This window comes from Triplophysa rosa, linkage group LG15, assembly GCF_024868665.1.
Source record: "Triplophysa rosa linkage group LG15, Trosa_1v2, whole genome shotgun sequence".
Lineage (NCBI taxonomy): Eukaryota > Metazoa > Chordata > Actinopteri > Cypriniformes > Nemacheilidae > Triplophysa > Triplophysa rosa.
The window spans coordinates 2,585,211-2,600,232 of record NC_079904.1 but is presented as its reverse complement, the minus strand read 5'-3'; the positions used below and the strand labels follow the sequence as shown (position 1 = coordinate 2,600,232).

General features: G+C 39.6%; 2 protein-coding genes across 3 annotated transcripts in view; one reads left to right on the top strand and one right to left on the bottom strand.

Annotated features, from left to right (window-relative positions):
- Positions 1 to 66: 66 nt before the first annotated feature.
- Positions 67 to 7,247, bottom strand: bmf2 (BCL2 modifying factor 2). Its single transcript, XM_057352407.1, has 4 exons — positions 7,114 to 7,247; positions 4,535 to 4,859; positions 4,248 to 4,444; positions 67 to 2,330 (listed from the first exon to the last, which is right to left on the bottom strand). The coding sequence occupies exons 2-4, from the start codon at positions 4,839 to 4,841 to the stop codon at positions 2,223 to 2,225; spliced, it is 612 nt and encodes a 203-aa protein (XP_057208390.1). The 5' UTR covers positions 4,842 to 4,859; positions 7,114 to 7,247; the 3' UTR covers positions 67 to 2,222.
- Positions 2,402 to 15,022, top strand: part of LOC130565571 (DNA repair protein RAD51 homolog A) — a 26,894-nt gene continuing 14,273 nt past the window's right edge. The window contains exon 1 of one of the 2 annotated variants that reach the window (XM_057352396.1): positions 2,402 to 2,837. The gene's annotated coding sequence lies outside the window, so the exon portion shown is untranslated. Of the gene's footprint in view, positions 2,838 to 14,653; positions 14,793 to 15,022 lie in introns of those variants that run through there. The other variant, XM_057352398.1, reaches the window with a different exon arrangement.

Below are 15,022 nucleotides of genomic sequence, written 5' to 3'. Positions count from 1 at the left end.
TATTTTGGATAAAACCATGGTTCATTTTCAACCTATATAGAAAACAAACAAGCTGCCAAATGAGTATCCATAAATACTTTAATGCAGGTAATTGCAGAAATTTTCAGCATTTATATGACAGCTTTTATGATGCATGATAAAAAAAGACATTTTCATAAAAGCATTTAATACGAGAATTGTGCATTTCTCAGAGTCTATGACAAAGTACCGAAATTTAAAAAAGTCCCGTAAACATTCCAAATAACATCATCGATTTATCGACTTTGACAAAAAAAATGGTTTAAGCAAGTGCATTTGTAACAGCATTTCATACTGGAGGAATCAGATGGCAGAGGTTTTATCCCGTGAATCTTCAGCTGGCGAGATAAATCTGATAGTCTCTGTCATTTAGGTCGAGGTCATTTTTGCAGTCTCCCTCGACCCAAAGAACCAGCGCTCGCAACGCTCAGATCTGTTTGGGGTGATGATGTCATGAATCTTCATCACCTGCCTGCTGTTAAGGCACCTTCAGCTGTTTGATTGTCTGCGAGTGTTGTTGATATCAACACACAAGCGTTACAGGCACACCCGTCAAAAGAACAGGACAACAATACATCACAGCACTGGAAATAACCTCCATGGAATGTTTTCAAGAAACAAAATGGTCTGGAATTGAAAATAATATGCAATCATAGAAAACATGAATATGTCATAAACTGTATCCCTTTATCAATAATGCACAAGCTATTATTATAAATACATTATAAAGTTGTAAACTGCAAGGTACAGGCACCTCAGTAGATTGTACCACAAAGAAAGCATATAAGAAATCGGAAATGGAAAGATTTTAGAACTTAATCTCATATTTATATTCATTTCACTTTACATTATAGGTTTAAGATATATGGAAAATAAATAATTACTTATCAAATACAAACTCTAAAATATTAACAGACACCAGATCATAAGCCAAGCTCATGACGCAGTCTGGCCGTTTCACTGGACGCTTATAGAAGAAATCTACATCTCTTGAGTTCATTATTGTCCTCGTTTTTAAGCAAAGCATATTTATGCCTTATAGAGGAGGACACGTTCCCTCTAATACATTTACAGTCATAAAAAGCTCCTCTTTATAACCAGTGATTGCTATATACAAATATGCATTTAATAAATATTATGATTGCATGTATCGCTTGGGTTAAACTGTAAAAGATGGTTTGGTGGTTTTTAAACTCCCGGTTGTCCACAATCTACCCTTTTCTATGTCCTGCCTCTTGATTAAGGTTTTTAATAATACTTTTTTTATTGTGTCAATTCCATAGACCTGCTTTAGAAACAAAGCATGTATTGTGTATTGGTCAGTAATGTTTTTAGGGTGGGGCATAGCAAAGGGTCAATTATTTAACAGGTGGTTTAAAACACTGGCATCTAAACTTATACCGCGGTGCCTGAGAGAAATGAATTTCATCTCTAAGTATCATTAAGTAATTCATATATCCGCGCTATAAAACAGCAGAATGGAAATGCAGAACAGGGGAATTCATTAAGGCAAATTCATACGTTTTAAAATCTTTTCGTTGTTCAACAAAGAAGCATGCTAGATGTTTAGTTCGCATATTTTTCATCTGTGAATTGAATGTGGTACATTCACCCTTAATGAGAAAACATCTTCTTTAGCAAAGACCAACATGTATCAGTTTTAAATAACAAAAATCATATTTCTCTCTCTTTCTTGTTATCAAAAATGGCTCGATTTTGATTTTCAGGTAGTAAAACATTTTAACGTTTTTCTGTGCGTCTGTCTTTTATGAAGCACGTTACTGGCATCTGGATTACCAGCCTTGTACTGGTTAAGACATCATCCGTTGAGACTGAACAAAATTCTTCAACTCTATCCCAATAACACTCGTGAGTCAAGCTGTGAATCAGCAGAGAAAGCTCAAGAATCTCTTCTGGTGTCTTCAGCAGAGACATTGCCTGAGCATCCGCTGACGAGAGTCGCTCATGTGGAATAAAAATGTTGGGGAGACATAAGGCAGATTATTGAGATCTTTATATTGATATGCAACCTCCAGAAAGAGTCACACTTGCTCCAACGCTCCACTCTGACAATGAAAAAGCAGGAAAGTCTCCGACCAGCAGCAACTTTCCAGTGTTCCTCTTGCCACTGTTTTGGAGCCATATAATCCAGATTTTAGTGCTGTGTTGAACACACTTGCGTCCTAAACAGGTGTGGTGGTCTTTCATCTCTGCGCTCCGACATTTTGGGGTCCTTCTTGTGGAAATAGAAAGTTGTACAGTGATGTCACTAGCTGGAACAAACCCATCTGGCCCCTTTGATGCTGTGTGAACTGCAAAAAGAAACAACAATGAGATGTAAATTTCAAGTAAGTTATAAAGTAACACAAATTGAAACAGAAAGTTGTTTCTGTTGAAACAATGGATTGCTTCCATTGTTTCCCTCATCTGTAATTCGCTTTGGATAAAAGCATCTGCTAAATGACTAAATGTAAATGTTTCAGAATTTAAGCAGGAATTATTACATTTTTATTTATCAACCACTTTTTCTTTGGAGTAACGTGTACCTATTTTAATTGCATAATAAAATGTTTTTTATAAATTACCTAGTGTCAATTTACACTTACATGATGTATATACAAATTTTCAGTTGTTTTAGTTCAGTTGCTAGTGTCTGCCGCTAGATGTCGCCGTGACCTCGAGTATCACTTTAAACCGCCGCTTCTCGCTCTCCACGATGGACAGCTAAAGTGTCCAATCTACACTCAGGCCAGCGCGATTGTGGGCGGGCGTTACAGTTCAGCTCGATTGCAGGGTGTTGCGTAAGCGACTGGTTTTAGGTGAGCTAGCAAACTTTAATTCCCATTGACTAGTGATCCCAGAACAAACCAGTTAAAATGTAATGCTTTTAACATTTTTATCTAGTTTGATGTGTGGAAATGTGTTGTTTGATGTGTATTTTCATGTTTCTGAGATCGTGACGGTGTTCTGTCAATTTATGCTAACGTTACCCATAGAATTTTGCTACCCTCGTGTTGTGATTGGGTTGGGGGAGGGGTGCCTTAGGTGTAAGGGTTGGGTTGGGGGAGGGGTTAGTCCTGTTTTGTATGGAGATAGCAAAATTTAACAGGGTAGCATAAATTGGCACAACAACGGAACACATTTTTCCATGACGTACCTTGCTAAAAACAATACAAATTATAATGGTTTAAATTATAAATATTATTTTGAACTATCAGCTGTTTACCTTCTAAACAAATACAAAATGTTGTGTGTTTTCTAGAAGGATTTAATGGTGTTCTATTGGTTTCAATTCTCAGTTAACATCCCACCAATAGAACCCAACAGAGAGCATTATTAGTTCCATTAAAACCAGTACAATTCCCATTCAAAACAATAGAAATGATGTCATAGTTGCTATTGTTTTCTCCAGTGAGATCTAAAAGGCACATTTGAGTCGAAATGTTCGAAACATAACACATAGGCCTACAGAAAGTGTACTTCGACATGTGTTTGATACAGTGGTCACATGTTTGCTGACGTCAGAGTCTAAATTTAGACAGCAGTATAAACGCACACTTCCTCTTCTGGAAATCGCACAACACAAACTACAGCCGGCCGGCGGGGATGATAAACTCAACCGGCTTATTTGAAACCCCTGACAGGACTAAATGTATTCATGTTAACTTTTGAAAGAAATATACTTCAGGGGTTGTGAGTTACTACTTCTCTTATAAGTCACTTGCTCACAAACATCTTGTGCCTCTATCAAAACTGACCATTTTATTGTACTGTACTATTTTATCTTCAACCTCTTTGTTCACCCTCGCACTTTTTTTCATCCTTTTAATCTTCATATTAACCTGAATTTGTTATGATATGTACCTAAACATACACTTATACATAAACACCATGATCACAAATGACGTCATCAACACTCATGTGACTTCAGTTTCATATTAATATTTACTCATCTCTTTTGTTAAAGTGAATGAACCGCCTGAAAAACTCTATAAGGAAGGACATATGTAAACAGAGCTTAAAAATGAACCAATGATGATGTCATTGGTTCACTGAAGCATTTGCATATTAAGCAGAGCAGTAACAACAGAGAATGATGTCACCGCACATCGTGACAGGAACCACTGCGGTGAAAACCACAGTCTCGGTTGAAGCACCTGTGAACCTTGTTTACCCTCTTAAATCACATGCTTGCATTTGAATCTGAACCAGTCTGACGTCATTCTTACCAGATGAAGATGTTCGCGCTGAAAGCGGTCACCCATTTCCCGTAATTTGCGGCCGATCTGAACCTCCACTCTGGTTCCTGCCTCGTGTTCGTCGTCTTTGTCTTCTGGACTCCTTTCCTCCACCTCGCTTTCTTCCGAGTTTGCATCCGGGACGGGTTCAAACAGGGCGGGGAAGTGTGCACGAAACCCAGCATTGCCTTCAAGATGGAAAAAAAAACATTTATGTTGCTTATTTCTTGTAAAGCACCTACTTACTACATTATAAAAAAAACATTATATTTCCCTACCGTGAAAAAGTGCTCTTGGCCCCTCCGGGACCCCAGGGGCCGTCGCAAATGACGCGAAGCCACAAAGCCCTCTAAAGGCAGTCCTGGCCTCCGCATCTCCACAGTGAGATGATGTTCCTCTTTCAGGACCCTGGAACGGTGCCATTTCTCCGGCTCTTGCTGAATTTAAAGTCTGCGTGGATCTGTTTTCGAACCGTCCGTGTCTGGTAGGGGTTTGTTCACGAGAGGCGTCTCTGTTCTCTGTGCTCTGGTTTGTCAGTGGCGTTTCACGGCTGTGAGGAAGCTGTTCCTCTTCATCATCCTCCATCAGATGCACCAAAGCCGCCTTAAAACACAACACACAAACAATGTCAGTCTGTGTCCACACTGCAGCTAAAAAAAGCACACGTCCTATGGCAAGCCGAATTAGCTTTTAATCGTTCTCAGGATATGAATTTGTGATATCAACAATTCAATTTTACTAGTAAAAATTATAATTCTTGATATCAACAATTCAATTTTTACTAGTAAAAATTATAATTCTTGATATCAACAATTCAATTTTTACTAGTAACAATCGCTGTTTTTGATATCAGTAATTACATTTTCACTAGTAAAAATGTGAATTCTTGATATCAACAATGACGTCATCACTCGCAGAAATGTGCATTCTTGATATCAAAAATTGAATTTCAACTAGTAAAAAACGTCATTCTTGATATCTGTAATTGCATTTTTACTAGTTAAATATCACAATAGGCTGCCATTCAAATTCAATTTCAGATATCAGTAATTCGTTTCTTACGTGTTAAAAATCTTATTTCAGATATCAGAAATGCAATTCTTACTAGTAAAAAACATAATTTTTTATATCAACAATTGTGTGGTTACTAGTGGCAATGTCTATTCTTGATTTACTACAATTGAATTACTACATGTAAAAATGCCAATTTCTGATATCAGTAATTACATTTTCACTAGTGACAATGTTAATTCTTTATATCAACAATGCGATTGTTACTAGTAAGAAAGCCATTTTAGATATTTACAATTACTCTCAGATTTATTGATATCTGAAATATATTTCCTGATATCAGAAATACCAAATGCAACATGTTAAAATTCATTTACAGATATCAAGAATGAGCATTTCAACTAGTAAAAATTGAATTCTTGATATCAAAATTGGCATTTTTACTAGCAACGAGTTACATTTTGTTATCAAAAATTATGTTTTTTACTAGTAAGAATTGCATTTCTGATATCTGAAATAAGATTTGTAACGTGTAAGAAATGAATTATTGATATCTGAAATTGAATTTGAATGGCAGCCTATTGTGATATTTAACTAGTAAAAATGCAATTACAGATATCAAGAATGACGTTTTTTACTAGTAGAAATTCAATTTTTGATATCAAGAATGCACATTTCTGCGAGTGATGACGTCATTGTAATTCACATTTTTAATAATGAAAATGTAATTACCGATATCAAAAATAGCAATTGTTACTAGTAGAAATTCTATTCTTGATATCAAGAATTATAATTTTTACTAGTAACTTTTTTTAAATTTAAAAAAAAGTAAATTTTTACTAGTTTACTAGTTGATATCAAAAATTCATATCCTGAGAATGATTAAAAGCTAATTCGGCTTGCCATACACGTCTCTCGATCGGTCAGCGTTACATAAAATCACACGGACACTTTATCACAGTTTGTGTTTTGGTCAGCTGATGCAGGTTTTGTTATTTTTCTAGATTCTCATCATCATACATTCACATGAACATAAATCAAAGTGACTGATCTAAGAGACGCTTAAGTGTTTAAAGGCGGTTTTGGGTTGCTTAAGAACGAAGTATTCTCACAGTAGATCTGCATAAAAGTGCAACTTCTCGAATCAAAGAAGGGTGAGATCACCGAGATAAGCCTTTCGCTACAAACAGACACATTTTAAAGAAGTGACATCTGAATGAAAGGAAGACTCAGGCCTCCGCTCAAGGGTTGTATTACTGTGTTTCTCAGAAAACAATCTCAAATCCTTATTAAAACAAATCTGTTGTGCCGAGACTGAGAAGAACTCGCTTTGGTTCAATGGTTACGGCGAAGGGTGAAAGGACAAGTTGCATGAACAAGAGACGTGCACAGACATGTAACATGTTTACAGTGCAGGAGTGCTACAAATCCCTACAAAAACCCTTGAAAGTGATTCCTGTGTTTATCTTATTGTGTGTAATGCTGAGAGATGATATTCACAGATGATTATTTATTACAAAGTCTTAAAAGAAAACAAAACACATACAATAAAATATGTCAAAGTCACCATTAGAGATGCGTGCTTTAAATGTTTAGAAAACAAATAAACAGAATAGACATAACGTTAGACATATCAGATTATTTGTTTGATGTTCAGGGTTAAACTGAAAGTAATAATAATTTTGTGTTTTAGATTATCTTTGTTCTGTAGTCACTTCGAACGAAACGTACTCTTCAAGGAAAATGACACTTTTACCGTATATAAAAGCACAAATCAACTCACATCTTATAAAAATAAATAAACAAAGAAAGACGCAAATGAGTCACAGAAACTTGAGACCCTCACCGCCAATGCGCGAATGTGTCTCTCAGAGCTGTTTTTATTCCGTAAACGCTGTCAATGCTCTTTTAATCCGTGTTCACTCCTCAACATGCTCGTGTTTACTAACACGGTTTCGGCGCGAGTGGTTTGACACTAGCGCTGCGTGAGGCCACGCCCGTCGGCGGTGACCTCACAGGATAAGGAAATATCTCTGGGAGGGGCGGGGCGTCGCTGTGTGTTGTTGGAAAGGGTGTTCGGTTCCGGGTTTTTTGGAGTCGACCCCGATTCTCGACTCCCACTTTTGGAGTCGATGGAATCCATTTACTGCCTTTCAAAACGGGCTCAGGAATACGAATATAAAATAAACGAAGTAACTTCACAAGTTTGGGAACTTTGGGCTGGCAACCAATCTCTAGCAAATACACATGCATTTGTGCAACGAACACCATCACGGAGAGTTTTTTTGTGCTGACAGACCAGTTAATCCTTTCTGGTCTTAAACCGATTTGGTTTTCCATGCGCACAGGTCCGTAGCTATAGACTTATGGTAAAAAAAACATTTAGTTTCCTTTATTATTTTTAAAGTGCATCGATTTTGGAGAGTTACAGTTACACAAATTAATATGTTTTGTAGGACACCGCGTTTCATTGTTTTGATTGAGGCTCCGTAAATGCGCACTAAACAAGCCTAAAACATTTATTTATTTATTTTAGTTTAAGAATTTATATATTCACCCTAGGCTAATTTCAACAATTTTTTTGAAAAAAGGAGAAAAGACGTGGGGCCTAGTTCTTTTCTTAATGTAACTCATTGTCTTTCTGTGTTGGGCATTTAACAATAAAACGTGCTTTAAAAGATCAACATGCCACCAACAAACATGTTATAATAATAACAACCCAGCAACAAGAACTGGATTTATGATTTGTGACTTCATGGCTGTTGCTGGTTTTTTAGTTTTTAAGCTGGATGAAACGCTTTATAGGCTAATTTGTTTTCACAAACTTTGATTTTGATTTGTGTCCAGTTCTGCGCACAGACTCACATTTAAGCATTGCGCGACGCTTTCATTCAAAGCAACTCACAAAGTCTTAACAGCTGTTTAGAGAAATAAAAGCTTGAAGAGGGACAGATGAAATATAGTTGAGTTTTTAATAAGAATGTGAGAATTGAAGGTGAAGAATGAACAGGAAATATTGCGTGCCCTTTTGTGAGAGTACCAGGCGTCTCTCATGCTCTGATTACCTCAGTGTTTTGGATCAGATGTAAACGTGTACAGTCAGAGAGAGTGGAGGTATGACTTTCACCTTAAACGTGATTGCTTTTAAATGTTACTCGTTGCTTTCCACCAATCACAAAGACAATTTAACTGATTTGAGTCAATGACAACATTAAAAATGACATAAGGGACATTAAGAGTCGAGGAATCGACTCTTTTGAAGACGAATCCCCATCCCTAGTTGGCGCCCGAGGGAAAAGGTCAGTTTAGGGTTTACGTGTTGAGTAGAGAATCTCTTTTCTTAAACACAGACGAGAATTTTAATCAGATTAAAGGTTTTGGGGATTCAGGCGTATGTCTTGGCGCACGTGAGGGCAGTGAATTAATATTTTTTGTGTAATATTTAAAAAAATGTTGGCAGTTAGATTTGAATTCGTCTTGTGACGTTATCTGAAATAAATCCTTGGATAGGCAATTATGAAGAAATTATTAATGCACTGTTTTTAAACTCACCATAAATAATATATTGTGTAAGGTGATAGTTTCTTAAAAAAATGCATTTTGTCAACTATTCTATAATGTTATTCCAAACCATAAGAATATTCATGCTTCTCTGGAAACTTAACAGTTACCCCATGAAACTCCACAAAAAAGGGGCATTAAAGTATACTCAAATAGTTCTGCAAAGTAAACATTTTATCCAACTAGAAACAATTAGTTAAATAGTTAAATAAATGCCCAAACTCTTAAGGGGCGGTTTCCCGGACAGGGCTTAAGCCTAACTTAAATGTGAGTGATGCCTTGATTGAAAAAAATGTCTCGTTACGTATGTAACCTCGGTTCCCTGAAAGGAGGGAATGAGACATTACGTATAGCTTACGCTATGGGGGGTTCCCCCTCCTTCCTCAAATACTGAAGCTTGATTGCATCGCGCCGGTAAATTTTACCGGCCAATGACATTCGAGCGCCGAGCTATGGGCGGAGCCACCCACTATATAGGTCTACGACGAGCGGCATTGACTCAGAATCTTTTGACTGAACGAACATGGATAAAACCCTGAGATTTACAACACAGAAGCGTACGCAATGTCTCGTTCCCTCCTTTCAGGGAACCGAGGTTACATATGTAACCGACTCAACTCAACTTTATTTATATAGCGCTTTTACAATTTTCATTGTTACAAAGCAGCTGTACATGAGACACATTGACTACAAGCAAAACAATCAAAGTTGTACCTGCAAAAACAAGAAAAAAGCGAGATGTTCCCTTTCAATTCGGTCTCTCTACATTGCGTATAGCTTACGCTATGGGGAACGCTTAAAATCCTGATGTATTCCCGCCTCTATAAGACAGCCTAAAGAGCCAGACCCGATAGGGTCGAGCCCGATTGCTTTTCCCCGGGGATAACAAATGCCCTTCAGCTCAACCTGAGTGGAACTAAGCACGTTAATAGTATCCACCACTACTACCACAACTAGTATCCACCACTACCACTCATTGAGGGGCGTGGACAAGCTCCGGCAACAACCAATACCAAGACATATCACTGCACAGACAGAACATGCGGTGCAAATGATGGAATCTCGAGGTTGTAAAATCTAGCAAAAGTGTCTCGCGAAGATCATCCTGCCGCCAGACAAATGTCCTGAATCGACATACCTTTTGCCCAAGACCAAGATGAGGCGACTTTCCTTGTAGAGTGGGCGCGCACTCCCCACGGACAAGGCTCTTTCTTAGAAGCGTACGCCAACTCAATCGCCTCTACAATCCAATGTGATAGCCGTTGCTTTGATATCGGCAGCCCTTTAGAGCGGCCCCCGAAAACAGATAAACAGCTGCCCCGCCAGTCTGAAATGACTAGTCCTGTCCAGATAAATCCATAGAGCATGGACTGGGCAAAGTGGATGTGGCCCCGGCTCCGAATTCTGAGGAGCAAAGGCCTGCAGCGTAATGACTTGCGCTCTATACGAAGTAGAAAGCACCTTGGGCACATATCCTCTTCTAGGCTGCAGCCTGACCATACAGTCATCCTTACTAAACTGCAAACAAGCAGTGTTTGTAGACAGTGCGTGTAAGTCACTCACTCTCTTACCACACGCTAACGCGAGTAAAAGTGCCATCATAAATGAGAGCACTTTCTACTCTGCCGTATGCAGTGGCTCAAAGGGCGGTCCGGAGAGTGCATTAAGCACCAAGGATAACTCCCAAACAGGCATCATGTTGGGGTGAAACGGGCATAACTGCCGTGCACCTCTTAAGAATCCAGCGATGAGATGATGCTTTCTGACTGCACGGCCATCGATGGGCAGATGAAAGGCCGAAATAGCAGCCACATACACCTTCAGTGTGAATGGCATGCGCCCCGCATCTAGATAATTCTGCAGAAATGACAGGATGACCGATACGTCACAGCTAGCTGCATCTTCGTTCTCGTCTTACACCATGAAACGAAAACTTGCCATTTCAAACTGTACATATGTATGGTCGATGGGGCTCTCGCTTCCGCGATCGTATGCAAAAATCGTTGTGGAACGTTCAGCAGATGCTCCTCACGCTGACCTGCCAAACATGCAGGTTCCATAACTCCGGTCTGGGGTGCCACACCGAGCTGCTCACCTGCGACAAGAGATCCTGCCGTAAGGGGATCGGCCACGGGGGAGCCGTCAGCATCCCTACCAACTCTGGAAACCATGGCTGGTTGGGCCAATTCGGCGCAACTAACAGCACAGTCTGTCTCTCCTCGCTGATCTTGTGCAGCACTAGCGGTATAATTTTAGCTGGCGGAAAAAGCATATTTCCACCCAACTGCAGCCGGACAGAGGTGAGTCGCGACTGCCTCTTCGATAGGAGGCGGCTTCGAATAACCCACGCAGTCGGCTCCGTCGACAGCATAAAACATGCGCGATCCCGCCGGTTGGATCCGGGTAGAATAGGGACAGCACCACGAGCGTGAGATCTCGTCGTGTACCTCAGGAAAGAAAGGTGCAGGTCTCTGGGGTGGGGCAGCCTGGCGACCCGACTGCAGAAAGCGCATGTCCAGCCTGTTCTTGGCTGGTTGTTCGGGGGGCGACCATTCAAGCCCCAAGTCTTGAACAACTTCGGTGAGGATCCTCATCAGCTCTTCTTCGACCTGGGCTGAAGACTCACATGTTTCAGTGCAGCGGGACGACCAATCATCCGATCCAGAGGCCGCAGATGACATCGCTCAGTCACTGTCGTCTCCAGCCACAGCCCCAAACGACTGATCCTGCGCATCCTCCATGGGGCTGAGGGTGAGCTCCGCGTAGGATACCCGCGGTCCTCTTAAATGATGAGCATGCAGGACAGAGGTCGACATGCGCCCATCAGAGAGGCCCACAGCACATGGCTGCACGGCTCGGCAGCGGCAGAGGGGGGGGCACTGGGTTAGGTGTGCAGTTGAGGATCACAGAGATCCTAGCACGGAGGGCCTTGACTGGCATCTGCTCGCAGTAGGGACAGTCAGACCCGTTAAGCGCGGCTTCTACGTGGGCTCAGCCCAGACAGAAGACACACTTTTCTGTGTCTTTGGTGTGTTATAAGTTGCCCATGCATGTATTAGACACGTAAAATTGCAAAAATGTAAGTGTCGGAACAAAAGATGTATTCTATCTAAAAGCGAATGCTCACCTAGACCTGCCTAAAACGCCTCGTGTAACCACACCCCCACAAATCTACATCAGTTCGTGGTATGATTTGACTAAGACCGCCCAAATGTATACGCAAGTAAGGTGGGCGTACCTGTCAGTACAATTGCTTTGGAACCTGATGTTCCAAATATGGTAAGAGGCTTTACATATCTGTCACACGCAGTATTCGACCAATCACTACGCACTGGTTAACTGGCCAATCATAGCACACCTCGCTTTTCAGAGCGATGAGCTTTGTAAAAAATCTGCGCGTTTCAGAGAGTTGGGACAAATAGAAGATACAAACATGCACGGTATGTGGAAAATACAGCGTTTATGAACCTTAAATCGTGTATACACATTGCATTACATCTAAAACAAACAATAATATTTGTTTTAGCCGTGTCATATGACCGTTTTAAAATATATCACTGCAATTGTTTTGTCTCAAGATGCACACAATAATGTTTTTTTGTATAGTATGTTTATTAAAACAATTTAATTATCCTAATTTAACTAAGGCCTAGTCCTGGTTTAAGATAATCCTTGTCTGGGAAACCGCCCCTAAATGTAATTGATGTTAATCTGACGTTGACATAGCAAAGTTCTTGTCTTAAAAAGATTTCAGAGTTCTTGTCTTAAAAAGATTTCAGTCATGCTAAAATACACAATATAGTAATAGCTATGACTCCGAATACCTTTTCATACTGCACAGCGACCATTATTAGCCTGTTAACTAATAACCTTATTAGTCAAATTCATCATTATTTTGTTTGCTTTTTGTTTTCACTTTTTTTTGGCCAATGACTGCAGGGAGGTGGTGCAAAAGCCAACACCTATATATGTTAAACTGTCAACACGATACCACTACAAAATACAGTTTTATCATATGTGTAGTATAAACTTGACATCAATAATCACAACGTTATTAATACTGGTATATTGTGACTTCCCTAAACATTGCATAAAAATGTGTTACTTTTTATTTTTGTATTTTTTTGCATTGTTAAAAAAAGCTACTGTGGTTTGTACACACTTACTCATTTCAGTTCAAGTGCACTTGTGTTATTAATGGGCAGTGAGTCACCTGCATATTACATGAACATCTTCCTGTTCTCACTCGGTTGCGATGACATCATCTTTTCTGGCAGCCTTCGGGCTCAGCATTCCTGCACACTGTTGCTGCAGTTCTGAACTGTGAAAACGTGCTGGCCATTTAAAAGATGAATTGGTGCTCTAGAAAAAAAAGCTTACTTGCAGGCAAAAAAGGAGAGTCGTAAATAAAATAGGTTTGTTTTTGTGAAAGCTTGTGTTATGCTTTAAAGGCATACAAAGTTATTCAGTACAGGCCAACACATTGCTGGCAGGCATTTGAGTGTTCTAGAAAGTGCAGATTGGGATGGTTTTAGATGAGGAGGAAGCAAATCACGGACTAGAAGAAGAGGATTGAAATAGACTCGAAGTGACTCTGTTTCTACGGTAACTGTGGATGAGGCGGTACGGGAGATGATAACGGAGGCAAAACAAACACTGACGCTGCCTCCGTGGCAACAGCTACATCATTGGTTCTTGTTTCATAGTAAAGATCTGTAAAAAAATAAAAACACAAGAGGCCCAGGAGACACCTCCCTCACAACTGCATGTTGCATCAGAAAGATCCTACTAGCTAAACACACACAAATCACATGCTCCACTTAGCTCTACAAGACCCCCCACCCCATCCCCACTGCTCTCCCGCCAAAACATCTCTGCATGTAAATCCTGCCTAGAAACCAAACAGCTGACCTCTGCCTCACCGTGATTGGTTCGGCTCCCTAGCAACGGCGTGTGTTTATTCAGCCAATCAGGCACAGAGTTTTCTTCACTTACAGCCAATGGCAGACAGTCCCAGCTAACCCAGGCAGAAACAGTGACTTGGTAACTGTCCGGCAGAACAGAAACCAGCTCTGATTGGTGGGATCCGTGCTCGATCCTCATTGGCCGCTGGTTACGATCTCTCAGTCATTCATATGTTTAGTATCTGCTCTCTTTTGGCCCAAAGTGATACGCCCACATCAGAAGGTCAGTTTCTCTTCATCCTGATTGGCTGAGCAGCAACGTGGACTCCTAGTAACAAACCACAATTGCTAAAACAGGGTGTAGTTAGACTTCTGTCAATCATCCAAATGCTGGCCAAACATGATGTTGTTGCTGCCATTCTGCTCTTGGTGAGAATTGTGTAACAAACAGGCATTCATTAACCAAAAATCACACTCTTTTTTGCCTGTTATATCCCCAAATTAAGGTCGAAAATCTATATCACAATTATGTTGTAATTCCGCAAACTTAAAGAAATAATACAAATGATGTCAAACTGCTTATGATACTAGTTTGCACAACTTTTATGTTTTTTAATTTTTATTAAACTAAATGTATACGAAAATAGTACCTAGTGTCTTTTCAACAGCACATATTTTTGAAGTATTTTTTTATCTTATTAGAAAACCTTCTGAACAAGAAAGAGTTTTATTGAGAAATTTTTAAATATGTGTTTTGTTATTTATGAATCACAAACATCACGGCTTCTATTAACAATTACAACTTCACGGTGAAGATCTTATTGTCCACAAAGTATTGAAAAGTCATCCTGGGTGCTGTTTGATGTTTAAACAGAGCAGTATGCTAGGAAACTGCAATTGATTCACCTAGAAAGAAGAATGAGTCCCCAGACAAATGACTGCAGCTCACTTGATAAATCAGAGGTGACATCATGGCAAAGACTGCATGACATCATGCTTTAGAAAACATCTGAATGTGTCAGATTTGAATATGAATGATCGGATTGTTTCAGGAATCAAGGTAGTCTGTTTAATACTTCTAATTTTAAGATATGTGTTTTTTTTTCAAATGTGTTCTTAAAGTATCCTGTTTATGATATTTGGTCACATCATGTATGAAACGCTGTATTTTTGAAGCTGTTGTGAGAAAACACCACCCAAAAAAGATATTTTACAATACAACATTTATTCACTTTCTGTCATAGTCAGTGTCTTTGGATGTATTTGAATGTACTTAGTATTTGAATGTAC

Excerpts from the sequence above, each read along its gene's own strand:
- bmf2 (XM_057352407.1), bottom strand. The coding sequence starts at position 4,841 with ATGGAGGATGATGAAGAGGAACAGCTTCCTCACAGCCGTGAAACGCCA. Across the intron at positions 4,445-4,534 it reads GCCAAGAGCACTTTTTCACG|GCAATGCTGGGTTTCGTGCA; the intron begins GTAGGGAAATAT and ends TCCATCTTGAAG. Across the intron at positions 2,331-4,247 it reads AGCGCGAACATCTTCATCTG|TTCACACAGCATCAAAGGGG; the intron begins GTAAGAATGACG and ends TTCTTTTTGCAG.